At 45.0% G+C, this 15,250-nt stretch overlaps 1 protein-coding gene across 9 annotated transcripts in view; it reads left to right on the forward strand.

The window, feature by feature from the left end:
• The window catches only part of dlg3 (discs, large homolog 3 (Drosophila)), a 129,676-nt gene that overhangs the window by 110,830 nt on the left and 3,596 nt on the right, over positions 1-15,250 (forward strand). For 6 of the 9 annotated variants that reach the window (XM_070444188.1, XM_070444189.1, XM_023989883.2 and 3 more), the window contains 4 exons: positions 11,567-11,681; positions 13,034-13,210; positions 13,310-13,385; positions 14,100-14,199. In XM_070444188.1, coding sequence (XP_070300289.1) covers positions 11,567-11,681; positions 13,034-13,210; positions 13,310-13,385; positions 14,100-14,199 — 468 coding nt within the window. Of the gene's footprint in view, positions 1-7,310; positions 7,599-11,566; positions 11,682-13,033; positions 13,211-13,309; positions 13,386-14,099; positions 14,200-14,941; positions 14,988-15,250 lie in introns of those variants that run through there. The other 3 variants (XM_070444191.1, XM_023989889.2, XM_023989891.2) reach the window with 2 other exon arrangements.

The following is a 15,250-nucleotide window of genomic DNA, read 5'->3' on the forward strand; positions in this document are numbered from 1 at the left end:
GGCTAATCTGCCCTTGCCATCCATACTACAGGCTAACGTACAATCGCTGGAAAATAAATTGGATGAGCTAAAAGCACATATATCCACCAACGGGACATTAACTGTAATATCTTATGTTTCACTGAGTCGTGACTGAACGACAACAAGAATAACATACAGCTGGGGGGTTATACACTGCATCAGCAGGATAGAACAGCAGCCTCTGGTAAGACAAGTGGTGATGGTCTATGTATATTTGTAAACGACAGCTGGTGCACAATATCTAAGGAAGTCTCAAAGTTTTGCTTGCCTGAGGTAGTGTGGTCTACAGCTTATCATGAGAAACTCTCTAGGTAGATAGTGTAAATGTATTTTTCGTAGCTGTCTACAGACCGATGCTGGTACTAAGACCGCACTCAATGAACTGTGTAAGGCCATAAGCAAACAGGAAAATGCTCACCCGGAGGCGGCGCTCCTAGTGGCCGGGGACGTTAATTCAGGGAAACTTAAATCTGTTTTACCTCATTTCTATCAGCATGTTAAATGTGCTGCCAGATGGGTAAAAACTCTAGACCACCTATACTCCAAACACACAGACGCATACAAAGCTCTCCCTCGTCCTCTGACCATAATTATATCCTTCTGATTCCTGCTTACAAGCAAATATTAAAGCAGGAGACACCAGTGACTTGGTCAATAAAAAGTGTTCAGATGAAGCAGAAGCTAAACTACAGGACTGTATTGCTAGCACAGACTGGAATATGTTCTGGGAATCTTCCTATGGCATTGAGGAGTACACCACATCAGTCATTGGCTTCATCAATAAGTGCATCGATGACGTCATCCCCACAGTGACTGTACGAACACCCCAACCAGAAGCCATGGGTTACAGGCAACATTCACACTGAGCTAAAGGGTAGAGCTGCCGCTTTCAAGGAGCGGGACTCTAACCCGGAAGCTTATAAGAAATCTCGCTATGCCCTCCGACGAACCATCAAACAGGCAAAGCATCAATTTAGGACTAAGATCGACTCATACTATATCGGCTCTGACGCTCGTCGGATGTGGCAGTGCGTGCAAACTATTAGACTACAAAGGGTAGTACACCCGAGAGCTGCCTAGTGACACAAGCCTACCAGACGAGCTAAATTACTTCTATGCTCGCTTCGAGGCAAGTAACACTGAAACATGCATGAGAGCACCAGCTGTCCGGATGACTGTGTGATCATGCTCTCCGCAGCCGATGTGAGAAAAACCTTTTAACAGGTCAACATTCACAAGGCCACAGGGCCAGATGGATTACGAGGACGTGTACTCCGAGCATGCGCTGACCAACTGGCAAGTGTCTTCACTGACAGTTTCAACCTGTCCCTGACTATGTAATACCAACATGTTTCAAGCAGACAACCATAGTCCCTGTGCCCAAGAACACGAAGGTAAKTTGCCTAAATGACTACCGACCCGTAGCACTCACATCTGTAGCCATGAAGTGCTTTGAAAGGCTGGTCATGGCTCACATCATCACCATTATCCCAGAAACCCTAGACCCACTCAAATTTGCATACCGCCCGAACAGATACACAGATGAAGCAATCTCCATTGCACTCCACACTGCCCTTTCACACCTGGACATCTATGTGAGAATGCTATTCATTGACTACAGCTCAGCGGTCAACACCATAGTGCCCTCAAAGCTCATCAATAAGCTAAGGACCCTGGGACTAAACACCTCCTTCTGCAACTGAATCCTGGACTTCCTGACGGGCCTCCCCCAGGTGGTAAGGGTAGGTAACAACACATCCTCCATGCTGATCCTTATCACAGGGGCCCCTCAGGGGTGCATGCTCAGTCCACTCCTATACTCCCTGTTCACTCATGCCTGAACGACTCCAACACCATTAAGTTTGTCGATGACACAACATTGGTAGGCCTGATCACCAACAACGACGAGACGGCATATAGGGAGGAGGTCAGAGAGCTGGCCGTGTGGTGCCAGGACAACAACCTCTCCCTCAACGTGATCAAGACTAAGGAGATGATTGTGGACTACAGGAAAAGGAGGACTGAGCACGCTCCCATTCTCATCGACAGGGCTGCAGTGGAGCAGATTGAGAGCTTCAAGTTCCTTGGTGTCCACATCACCAACAAACTAGACCGTTGCGAAGACAGTTGCGAAGAGGGCACGACAAAACGCATTCCCCCTCAGGAGACTGAAAATATTTGGCATGGGTCCTAAGCTCCTCAAAAGATTCTACAGCTGCAACATCGAGAGCATCCTGACTGGTTGCATCACTGCCTGGTATGGCAACTGCTCGGCCATACCAGGCACTACAGACGGTAGTGCGTACGACCCAGTACATCACTGGGGCCACGCTTCCTGCCATCCAGGACCTCTATACCAGGTGGTGTCAGAGGAAGGCCCTAAAATTTGTCAGACTCCAGCCATCCTAGTCATAGACTGTTCTCTCTTCTACTGCACGGCAAGCGGTACTGGAGCGCCAAGTCTATGTCCAAGAGGCTTCTAAACAGCTTCTACCCCCACGTAATACTACTGAACATCTTAATCAAATGGCTACCCAGACTTCTTGTGTTGCAGCTACTCTCTATCTATGCATTAGTCACTTTAACTCTTGCCGTGTGTATATATATTACCTCGACTAACCGGTGCCCCCACACATTGACTCTGTACCGGTACCCCCTGTAATCAAATCWAATTTTATTTGTCACACACACGGTTAGCAGATGTTAATGCGAGTGTAGCGAAATGCTTGTGCTTCTAGTTCCGACCATGCAGTAATATCTAACAAGTGATCTAACCTAACAATTTCACAACTACCTTATACGCACAAGTGTAAAGGAATGAATAAGAATATGTACATATAAATATCTGGATGAGCGATGGCCGTGCGGCATAGGCAAGATGCAGTAGATGGTATAGAGTACAGTATATACATATGAGATGAGTAATGTAGGGTATGTAAACATTATATAAAGTGGCATTGTTGAAAGTGGCTAGTGATACATTTATTACATACATTTTTCTATTATTAAAGTGGCTAGAGTTGAGTCAGTATGTTGGAAGCAGCCACTCAATGTTAGTGATGGCTCTTTAACAGTCTGATGGCCTTGAGATAGAAGCTGTTTTTCAGTCTCTCGGTCCCTGCTTTGATGCACCTGTACTGACCTCGCCTTCTGGATGATAGCGGGGTGAACAGGCAGTGGCTCGGGTGGTGTAGGTGTCCTGGGGGGCAGGTAGTTTGACCCCGGTGATGCGTTGTGCAGACCTCACTACCCTCTGGAGAGCCTTACGGTTATGGGCGGAGCAGTTGCCGTACCAGGCGGTGATACAGCCTGACGGGATGCTCTTGATTGTGCATCTGTAAAAGTTTGTGAGTGTTTTTGGTGACAACCCGAATTTCTTCAGCCTCCTGAGGTTGAAGAGGCGCTGCTGCMCCTTCTTCACCACGCTGTCTGTGTGGGTGGACCATTTCAGTTTGTCCGTGATGAGTACGCCGACGAACTTAACTTTCCACCCGCTCCACTACTGTCCCGTTGATGTGGATAGGGGGCTGCTCCCTCTGCTGTTTCCTGAAGTCCACGATCATCTCCTTTGTTTTGTTGGCATTGAGTGTGGGGTTATTTTCCTGACACCACACTCCGAGGGCCCTCACCTCCTCCCTGTAGGCCGTCTCTGTATATAGCCTCGCTATTGTTATTTTCCTTGGGGAAAAGGTTTTAGGTATTTTTCTTAACTACATTGTTGGTTAAGGGCTTGTAACAAGACCTTGCATTTAAGACAAACTTTTTTTACGTCCAGCTGGTGCACCCGGTCCATGGCCAGTAACTCTCATCCTAAGCTCTGACATGACATGTCCTTAGCATGTGTCTGTTCAGAGGAGGGACACAGCCCGGCCCGCTAGAGAGGACAGTAACTCAGTCAGGAGTGAGTGTAGTGTGGATGCTGATTCATGCTGGGCTCATTGCCTGGACACCTTTCTCAGGGGCAAGAGGTTGGCTATCCTCTCCACAGACCTTTGGAAGGCCAGCACTGAATGGGAAAAGGAATACCTAAACTCAGCAAAAAAAATAAAGAAACATCCCTTTTTCAGGACCCTGTCTTTCAAAGATAATTCGTAAAAATCCAAATAACTTCACAGATCTTCATTGTAAAGGGTTTAAACACTGTTTCGCATGCTTGTTCAATGAACCATAAACAATTAATGAACATGCACCTGTGGAACGGTCGTTAAGACACTGACAGCTTACAGACGGTAGGCAATTAAACCCACAGTTATGAAAACTTAGGACACTAAAGAGGCCTTTCTACTGACTCTGAAAAACACAAAAAGAAAGATGCCCAGGGTCCCTGCTCATCAATGTGCTTTAGGCATGCTGCAAGGAGGCATGAGGACTGCGGATGTGGCTAGGGCAATAAATTGCAATGTACGTACTGTGAGACGCCTAAGACAGCACTACAGGGAGACAGGACGAACAGCTGATCGTCCTCACAGTGGCAGACCACGTGTAACAACACCTGCACAGGATCAGTACATCCGAACATCACATCTGCGGGACAGGTACAGGATGGCAACAACAACTGCCCGAGATAAACCAGGAACGCACAATCCCTCTATCAGTGCTCCAGACTGTCTGCGAGAGGCTGGACTGAGGGCTTGTAGGCCTGTTGTAAGGCAGGTCCTCACCAGACATCACCGGCAACAACATCGCCTATGGGCACAAACCCATTGTCGCTGGACCAGACAGGACTGGCAAAAAGTGCTCTTCACTGACGTGTCGCGGTTTTGTTTCACCAGGGGTGATGGTCGGGTTTTGCGTTTATCGTCGAAGGAATGAGCGTTACCCCGAGGCCTGTACTCTGGCGCGGGATCGATTTGGAGGTGGAGGGTTCGTCATGGTCTGGGGCAGTGTGTCACAGCATCATTGGACTGAGCTTGTTGTCATTGCAGGCAATCTCAACGCTGTGCGTTACAGGGAAGACCACCTCCCTCATGTGGTACCTTTTCCTGCAGGCTCATCCTGACATGACCCTCCAGCATGACAATGCCACCAGCCATGCTGCTCATTCTGTGCGTGATTTCTTGCAAGGCAGGAATGTCAATGTTCAGGAACTTGCAGGTGCCTTGGTGGAAGAGTGGGTTAACATCTCACAGCAAGAACTGGCAAATCTGGTGCAATCCATGAGGAGGAGATGCACTGCAATACTTAATGCAGCTGGTGGCCACCAGATACTGACTGTTACCTTTGACCCCCCCCCCTTGTTCAGGGACACATTTTTTAATTTCTGTTAGTCACATGTCTGTGGAACTTGTTCAGTTTGTCTCAGTTGTTGAATCTTGTTATGTTCACACAAATATTTACACATGTTAAGTTTGCTGAAAATTAACTGAGTTGACAGTGAGAGGGCGTTTTCTTTTTTGCTGAGTATATATGAACTGAGCTCACAGCAGAGAGCAGAGACTTCACCAGTAGGTCTTCCGAGTCCCTTTCATACATTAGCTCACTGGACTGTCACTAAATCTGTGACTCAGTCGTAACATTGAGTTGAATCGTGGGGTGTGTAGTGTGCTCTCATGGTACCCCTCTGTCACTGCGGTGGAATTACTGTAGACCTGCCTGGGCAAGGGGTTTCACAGCCACAGGACAGGATTAGGCTTAATGCGTCTGCATGCTTCCCTTCCCAAACAGTTTGTGCATATATTATGACAACATTTTGTGACGTTTTGGTCTTCGCAAGGGTTATTTTGGCTGGGGTTTCTTCAATGAAGTGTTTGTCATTCAATGATAGACGACTCGTTTTCATGCAAAAAAATGTCACTTAAGAAATGCTGTAACAAACATCTTAGTAAGATGTAAAAATTTGTTAAATGTAAGATCTCTGAAAAACMTAAAAATGAATGACTTTTGATTAGGTGTATACATACTACGGCGTCTCAAGATGGACACAGTATTAGTGCCGCTTTTTTCTCATTTTTCAAGCGAAGGTCTTTTAAGGGAGTCTGCAAGCACACTCGTTTGGTTCACCTAGCCAAGTTCGGCTGAGCGCCAGCCGAACCGAAGCATGGGGAAGCCTTAAATGTCAACCCCAACAACTCATTTTAGAAACGGCAGACTGTAGCCTGAGTTACATGTTTGTTACAGCACTGAGGAAACAGTAGTCACAACCTAGACTAACCCAGAGAACATTGAGCCAGATATTTCACAGGATTTATACATGTGAAGAATCCAGTTGGTATTTCCACTCACTACTAAATATGGTGTCGAGAGGAAGCCCAGTGGGAGAAGATGGCGCGAGATGGATTTTTGCCGACATTCTGCTAATTTTCTCGTTGACATTTGATCTCCATACATTTTTCAGGTTTCCAAAACTAGCATCTGTAACAGAGTTGACTGCATTTTGTGGACTTTACCCTTTGCCAAAGTTTCTAAAAATGGCGTTGTTTAGGAGTGCAAGGGCAAATTGAGTTATTGCACGTGCGCACTTCACAATGTAGCCATTCCCTAATGAAAATATGCTAATAAATGCTAGAAGGAGCGAACAGGATCTCACTAGCCCGTGCTTGGCTCTGCCCACCTGTTCTGCCCACTATGATAAATTGGCTCCTATTGGAAATTACCGGCTCTGGTCTATCTTGGGTTAGTTATAACAATCTTTGATAGCACTGTAGGCTCATATTACAAACGCATGCCTGGACTGTTGCATAACTGGATCAAGAGAGAAGCAGGCAGCCCCCCCCCCCACCCCCCAAAAAAGACAGCACAACTGAGGACAAGCAGTAGAAGAAGGCGAGATACAAAAATGACCAAGTTTTTGTTATCTTGTCTGACTGAGACTACAGCTGTTTCCTTTGTTCCCTGTGGAGCCTGGCAGCTAGGCAGGGCTGCATGCTAGTCCTGCCCTCCATGTCTTTCTTTCTGGTGGTTAGGACTTAAGGGACAACTGACAACAGATACAGTGCTCCTTACAGACCTTTAGGAGAGAGGGCCCCACCCACTCCACTCTCTCCTTCATTGCTCTGGGAAGCGTTCACTAACAATGTGTTATAGGACACTGTATTGTCTTGGTCTCTCCTTCAGTCTTTTTGTTGTTGTCCCTCTTATATCCTGCTTCCGGCATTGTTCCTTTTCCCTCCCCTCCCTTGTGCCTGAGAACCAAGTGGACTTGTCTGCCTGGCTGCTTCCGCTGTTCTGTGGCTCCTGATTAGTGCCTGAGCGTTGCCCCTGGTTACAGGCAGGCAGGTGGTGTCTGGTTACCTCACCTTGCTGTGTCATTCTCCTGTATTGTTAACCCCAGCCAAAGAGGGTAGGGTGGAGACTACACAGCAGGCCTCGGGTGTAGATTCTGTTTCCTTTCAATTCTCTCTGCTTTGGGTTTCGACTGGGGAGGTAGAGTTGAGGCCGGGGCCTACTGCCGGAGAGAATTGCCTAACCTTGTTTTCACACCTGACTGAGTTTATTTACTGAGAATCTGGAGTAGCCTAAATCATCATTGGTGGAATGGTTTTTTGTTTTTCCGACGTTACCTTTTAGAGCACGATCTCTGATCATTATCATGTTGGAAAGGAAAAGTGTTTCCAACCAGCTGATGACTGATTTCTAAGGTGAGTAAAACCCTTACGGGGATGGGAGTCGGTCTCATTGCACAACAATATTTTGTTTGAAAACAACTCTGTTTTAAAAGTGAAACCATTGACGTTGACACATACTTTAATTTGTCGACAATGGTGACTTCACAGGAAATGGTATTTGGTTAGGCCTAACAGCAGGTTATTGTTATTATTGTTACTATTATTATTCAATATAATTAATGGCATCTTGTCCAGTATGTTACTGTCAATGTGGAACATCTGCACCTGTTGCTTCTTTGACAATGCTGTTGGAATCAATGTTTTACCCCCACATGTAATTTGCCTTATGGGCATTTCCATCGAAAAGGACCCATTTGCACCAACAAATAATAATAAAAGGTGCAGAAATTAAAACGCATGAAGGATTTTTTTTTTCAGTAAAAAAAAGGTACCMATGAAATAAAAAGTAAAGAGTAAAAACAATACCATCTAAAACACATATGTTCATAGGAGCATATCAAATTGGGTGTCAAAACGAAAGTGAGAAGTTTATATTTTGAGGAAATGAAGGCATAGATACATTTTTCAACCCTTTTCCATCTAAACAAATTAGGCATAAGTAAAGGCTTGGATTTCTGGATAAACATGGAAAAGGGGTTTAAAACATCTACCAGAAAGTCTTAAGAGGTGTCACAAAATACATCAACACTCTAATGTTGATGTAAAGATCTCTGGCACTAATATCAACACTTATATTTAGTTTTGGAGAAAGTGTTTCTAGCCTTGTCCCCAAAAACCCACATCTTTAAGATATTTTCTAATTTCTCTCCCTCACGGGGAGGGAGGATAGTGGAAGTTCACAGAAGTAACAATTAATGATAGACCTACCAATGAGTTATAGTGATTTTATTGATATGCATTTTGTTTATGAATTAAGTGATTTAAAACTTGCAAATCCGTTACCAAATTGGTAACAGAATTATCCCACAAAAGAATCACTACTGGAATTACTGCAGCTGAATTGGCTACAATGGGAAATCATAATAGTCACAAACCACAGCTGGGTCACCTGCTACTGTCCTCCCTTCCACTGTCATACTGTTATGATCAGCTCATAACTGTTTTCCTTCTGTCGTCTGGTGGTCAAACAAAGTGTGTTACAACAGTCTGAGTCTAGACACTCTCCCTATATATATATATATATATATATATATATATATATATATATATATTATATAAGGCTATTCCATGTGAGAAATTGCCAAGAAACTGAAGATCTCGTACAACGCTGTGTACTACTCCCTTCACACAATAGCGCAAACTGGCTCTAACCAGAATAGAAAGAGGAGTTGGAGGCTCCGGTGCACAACTGAGGAAGAGGACAAGTACATTGTGTCTAGTTTGAGAAACAGACGCCTCGCAAGTCCTCAACTGGCAGCTTCATTAAATAGTACCCACAAAACACTAGTCTCAACATCAACAGTGAAGCTACTTTAACTTTAAGCAAAACATCAGGAAATCTTGCATTTTAACTTTATACTGGAGGAAAAACTATACCATAGGAAATTACTGGAGAAAAGTTGCCTACACATCAGTCAGAGCGCTGTCTGGTGGACCAATGTCGTGAGCAAATATATTTAATCTGATGGAGAAGTGCAACTGAAAGTGTGAAAATACTCCTTACATTCATGATTTTGAGCGAACCCTGACTGAAGCCTAGCAGAATTTACAATAAGAAGCTATTTAGATCTGCGTTTACAAAACACAGCAAGGTATTTCTTCAGCATTTTATATTTTTCAGCGTAGAAAACGCAGAATCCTGCTTTAAAGTGACCCCTGCTGTACTGAACTATATTGTACTGAACTCCGCTGATTTGTACTGTACTGTGCTGTAGAAGTCGACCGATTTTTATGATTTTTCAATGCAGATGGTCGAATCCGGAAACTATCATTTCGAAAACGTTTATTCTTTCAGTGAAATACGGAACCATTCCGTATTTTATCTAACGGGTGGCATCCATAAGTCTAAATATTGCTGTTACATTGCACAACCTTCAATGTTATGTCATAATTATGTAAAATTCWGGCAAATTAATTATGGTCTTTGTTAGGAAGAAATGGTCTTCACACAGTTCGCAACGAGCCAGGCGGCCCAAACTGCTTCATATACCCTGACTCTGCTTGCACAGAACGCAAGAGAAGTGACACGTTTCTAGTTAACAATTTTCCTAATTTTCACGCTAACATTAATTTTTTTATGCAGTTTTCTTTATGCAGGTTTAAAAATATATATATACTTGTGTATTGATTTTAAGGCATTGATGTTTATGGTTAGGTACATTGGTGCAACGACAGTGCTTTTTTCGCGAATGCGCTTGTTAAATCATCTACCGTTTGGCGAAGTAGGCTGTGATTCGATGATAAATTAACAGGCACTGCATTGATTATTTGCAACGCAGGACAAGCTAGTTAAACTAGTAATATCATCAACCATGTGTAGTTAACTAGTGATTCTGTTAAGATTGATTGTTTTTCATAAGATAAGTTTAATGCTAGCTAGCAACTTACCTTGGCTCCGTGCTGCACTCATGTAACAGGTGGTCACCCTGCCACGCAGTCTCCTCATGGAGTGCAATGTAATCAGCGTCCAAAAATGCCGATTGACGATTTGTTATGAAAACTTGAAATCGCGCCCAATTTATCGGCCTCTACTGTGCTGTCCAAACTTGTGAAACATGAGGAGAATGACATTCCTAACCATAATGATGCGTTTCTTTGTAGTACAGCACAGGGACCCATGATGTAATTCCGTTTCCGGGTGTAAATCCACTTCACTTACTGTAGTTCAATAACCAAAATCTATTTTTATCAAACTCAAGGTGCCATGTCATAGCTGACACCCCGTTCTTTCTGCAGACATCTTTGAATCTTAATTTGAAGCAGATATTTACATTTCTTTTGGAAAACGTGGCCGTATAAAGATTTTACCGTAATTCTGTTACCAAAGTTTGCATCTGCAGTTCTTCCACTAAGTCAGTGGAAATTGTTTAAAGTAGTCCTTATGCAAAGTTGTATGGTTTATTAAACTTTTTAAATCAATGGCATACATTTCAAAGTGAAAAAGCTGAGTCAAAGCGTAATTCCATTACTGTGGAATGGCCCTTATTTAATCATATCTCAGGGTGTTGGACTACAGATACAAACATTGGTTGAGGCACTCCACTAACACCAGTGTGCTTCTGACGTTTACACTGTTCTTTGTTTTTTTAGCTGCGTCTGTTGGTTTTGTTCTTGTTGCCTAGTGTGTACTATGGGTTGGTTGCTTGGCTTGTTCCAGCCGCCTGGCCACACACTAACTGCACTGCCCTGCTAGCCTAATGAGTGCATGTTTATGAGGAGGCTCAGGTGGATTCATATATCAGCTCTGCAACTGCCTCCCTGGGCCATACAGGAAGGAAGCGGTGGCTTTAAACACCATGACAAATATTTGTCCATTCAAACGGGTTAGAGTGGCTAGCTTCCTTTAACAAAAAATCATGCTCGAGTTCCATGTTGAACCTATTTAATTAATCTGCATAATTAATGCCCTGACATAAGATATTAGTGGATGTGTGAGGCAGATACATGATGAAGCTCCATCTGGTACTGAGGTAATTAATCAGGCTGAAACAACCCGCTACTGAACCTGGACTCCACTACTTTCTCTGCTCACCAGAGCACCGAGTGTGACACTCACTCACTCTCTCACACAATGCCCAGGAGACACTAGTAGAGGACTCGGTTCACTTTACATTGATCCAGGCCGTGTGTGTTAACCTCTGAACTGGAGAGTGAAGCAAATAGCAATGGTATTTTTAGGCGTGTGTCATTGCGAATATTTACACATTGTATGTCGGTTGCTGCAAGTAAATCAACCATTCATCAGATTCTGTCAGAATTAAAGGGGGGTGAACTGTGTGTGTGACATTGTGAATTTTAACACCGTTTGTGTGTCCCTGCAGAGTACAGCCGCTTTGAGTCGAAGATCCACGACCTGAGGGAACAGATGATGAACAGTAGCATGAGCTCTGGTTCGGGCTCCCTGCGCACCAGCGAGAAACGCTCCCTCTACGTCAGGTACCAGAAGACACGCACAGTACACACCTCTCCCAAATTCATCACGTTTAGCTCACCACTCACAAATACTATGATTTTTTATCAGCACAAAGTAGGTCATGATGAGACTATCGTACGCCAAGTATCTGCTCATTTGATGAGCAAGCTTTTCAGTTGGATGCCACACATGACCAATTTTACATAGTTGCAGCCTATGGCTGGCAAAAGTACTCCTGGTATCATAATGTTATTACATTTTGGGCATGAAGCCAAAACTGTAAGGAACCCCAGACAGTCAGGAAGAYCAACATGTGCCAGGCAGGCAGCCTTCCCGACTGTAATGAGTGCAGCTGCCCGAGTCGGAACAGGAAGTGTTCTGGGGGGTCAAGGTGAAAATTATTATTCTATGATGTAACACTCATGTCCCAAGAACTGGAAACATATTTCAAGCTAAGTGTTGTGGTGCAGCGTCACGTAAACCCAATATTTACAACCCCTGCAATAATAGCAACATTTTCACTTTTGATGGCGATTCTTGACAGAGAAGGAAGCATCTACAAATCCAAGGCTTACTATGAACACAAGCTAGATCAAAATACTTGAAATGAACGATACGTAATCAGTTCGATGTCCAAAGCAGAAACGGTCAATAAACAAAGTAAGATATTGTTCTGTCATTTTCCCATTGTATCTCCCAACAAGACTTTAACTCATTGGACCACCTATAGACACAGTGTAAACCAGGATGACTAATGCTCTGTAAGTCTCTCCTGTCAGCCAGGGAGAGCTATCCTTTCCTCTGTGTGGGTGACTAAGCATACAGTTATGGAGGAAAAGGCTCTGTTTCATTCCAATGCACAGCAGTAGAGCAGACTTCTCTCCAGCCAGCCTATCCTCTGGAATGTGAGACCTCTCAGGTGCACACACACACAGCCAGGGTCCAATCTGAATGCATGTGTCAGGGGAGGCACTCATGTAACCTGGCAGTGAGACTTGATACCTGCAGGTAGCTAGTATCAGGGCAGTCTGAATACTTCAGACCGGGCAGCCAGTAGGGAGAACACACTGGTAGTAGCAACGCCACACTGGACCATGTCGTGTCCTGCAGGTCCAGGTCAGATTGTTGCCAGGTTAGTGGCAGTAGTGGAACCTGTAGAGCTGTCGGTTCCCTGTCTGACAGACTCATAGCAGAAGTAATGGAAACTGGCAACGAAGAAGCCAATGTGTTTTGCAATGACATTGTCAAATTTCATCATGTGACGTAGTGGGTTATAAACTTCAGAACCTGTTACTAGTATGGTGCAGTAATACTGTATATGCTGTTGAGTGATTGACACAAACACCCCTCACCCTCTCTGTCTTTCTGTGTGTAGAGCCCTTTTTGACTATGACCGGGCCAGAGACAGCTGTCTACCCAGCCAGGGCTTGAGCTTCTCCTATGGGGACATCCTGCATGTCATCAACGCCTCCGATGACGAGTGGTGGCAGGCGCGTCTGGTCACGCCCCACGGAGAGAGCGAGCAGATCGGGGTCATTCCAAGCAAGAAGAGGTAACCTCATCACCCCATTTTACCACCCAAAATGTGCTGCTGTTGTGTGACTCTCAAAGTGCCTCAGTAAGAGATTTGAAACGGGTCTTTTCTACGCAGGGTGGAGAAGAAGGAGCGAGCGAGGTTAAAAACAGTCAAGTTCCACGCCAGGACGGGCATGATTGATTCCAACAGGGTGAGTCCGGAGGGCTGTGCTCTCTGGTTCTCCTGCCTGGCAGTGGGCACCCAGGGAGCTGACCCACTTCCCCCTCCCTGAAGCAGGCAGTGTGGGAACAGGAGCGTGTAGCAGGGACCTAGCTGCTCATTAGAACTAGTGGAGAAACCTAAAGACTCGCATACATTACATTACAGACAGTCCCGCCTCTCTTTAAAGACAAGGGGCTACCAAACTGACTCGATGCTTAGTAATGGGACCTGTCGCTATCCTATCTAAGTGCAATTAGTGTTTTTAGTGTGATCTGAAGTCTTAGTATACATCAGGCAATGTAAGAAACCCCTGGTTCACCAATGTAGGCTCTCACTGGTGAATGTATTAATTGGTTGTCTTGTTTTCACACGATTTTCATGTAATATTGTGACACCTGTATGGTCCTGTAATGATATGCTCGCTCATTAGAAGGGCAATTTCCGCTCGTATATACCGTTTCTAGGATCAACATGGAAATGAGCTTCCCTTTGCATAAGTGTTCCATTCATTTTACCCTGGTTATCTGCCTTCATTTATGTTCATTCTTTCATTTAGAATTTTTTCTTTCTTTTTAGATTTGTCTGTTTTTATTTCGTTTTGCATGTGTGTTTGGTGTCCTCATTGAACAACAACGTTCTGTTCTGTTTTTTGTTTCATCCCCCCATCGCCCCCCCTCCCCTCATCACGCACATCTCCAAGCAGCCAGTCAAAGTAAAGCGCAAAAAAAGCTTCAACCTCTCACGCAAGTTCCAGTTTTACAAGAGCAAGGAGAATATTGTGCAGGAGTTGGTGGAGTCTGAACGTGAGTACCCAAAGTGTGTGATATGAGGGAGTTTTACTTTTCGCGCTTTCCTTTCATGCTTCATCCTTCCCGCAGCTTAATCTCTCCACTCACCTCTGGGACCAGACCGTGGCTGTCTGTCTGTGGGCAGTGCTGTCTTTTCCCGCTCACTGTCATTCACTCACAGCCAGAGAGGTCCCACACAGACCCAGGCCTGGGGTTCAGGTGTCGGCCTCTCTGGTGTCTGTTCGTCTGTCTGTCCACTGGTGGAGAGTCCAGGTGTGTGCTGCTGGCTGCCAGGTCAGGTGTGTGCTGGAGGCTGCCAGGGCAGGTGTGTGGCTGGCTGCACTAACACAGTAACTGTGTACTGCTGCTAGAGGCCCTGTTAGACCCCCACTATTCATTGCTGCCCAGTCAATCCTGATCCTCAGTTACTGACCCAGAGAACTAGAATTTCATTAACTGGACGGCAGCACTAAAAAACACTAACGGGTAAAAACCTCATTCTTAATGGGATTGGCTGTGTGTAATTTCAAGGCCTTGGCTTTCACTGGGAGTAGAGTGGGGCTCAGGGTTTAGGGAGCACAGTGCCTCGTGTTGGTCCCCCCCATCTTGGCCTGCCTTACTGCCTCCAGGCGCGCAGCCAGCACACTGCTCCTCCCTTTCTCTTTCGCTCTCTCTCGGCCTGTCTCAGCTCTCACTAACCTCTTCTTCCTGTCTGCCTCTTCTGTTTGTTTCTGCTCTCACCTGTCGGGACACTCAGGACTTCCCAGGGTTAAGCGATGACTTTTATGGATCAAAGAGTTTGAGTAAGTGTGTGGTTGGACTGTCACGCTGCAGCTGCTGTCCCCTGAGCTCCGAGCTAAACGCCTGTTCAATGCAGACCCGGCTAGCAATGGCTGCGACAAACACACACACTCTTGTTTACTGATACACACACACACTTACAAACACACTGCCCTAGCGTAAGAGAGCAAGTGTTACACCTTGTCTGACTTCCTTCTTCCCTGTAGGGATTTTACTATAAAAGTTTAGTAGGTCATTGTCAGAGTGATTACTTGGAGAAACCAAG

The sequence above is a fragment of the Salvelinus sp. IW2-2015 genome, linkage group LG6.2, assembly GCF_002910315.2.
Source record: "Salvelinus sp. IW2-2015 linkage group LG6.2, ASM291031v2, whole genome shotgun sequence".
Classification (NCBI taxonomy): Eukaryota; Metazoa; Chordata; class Actinopteri; order Salmoniformes; family Salmonidae; genus Salvelinus; species Salvelinus sp. IW2-2015.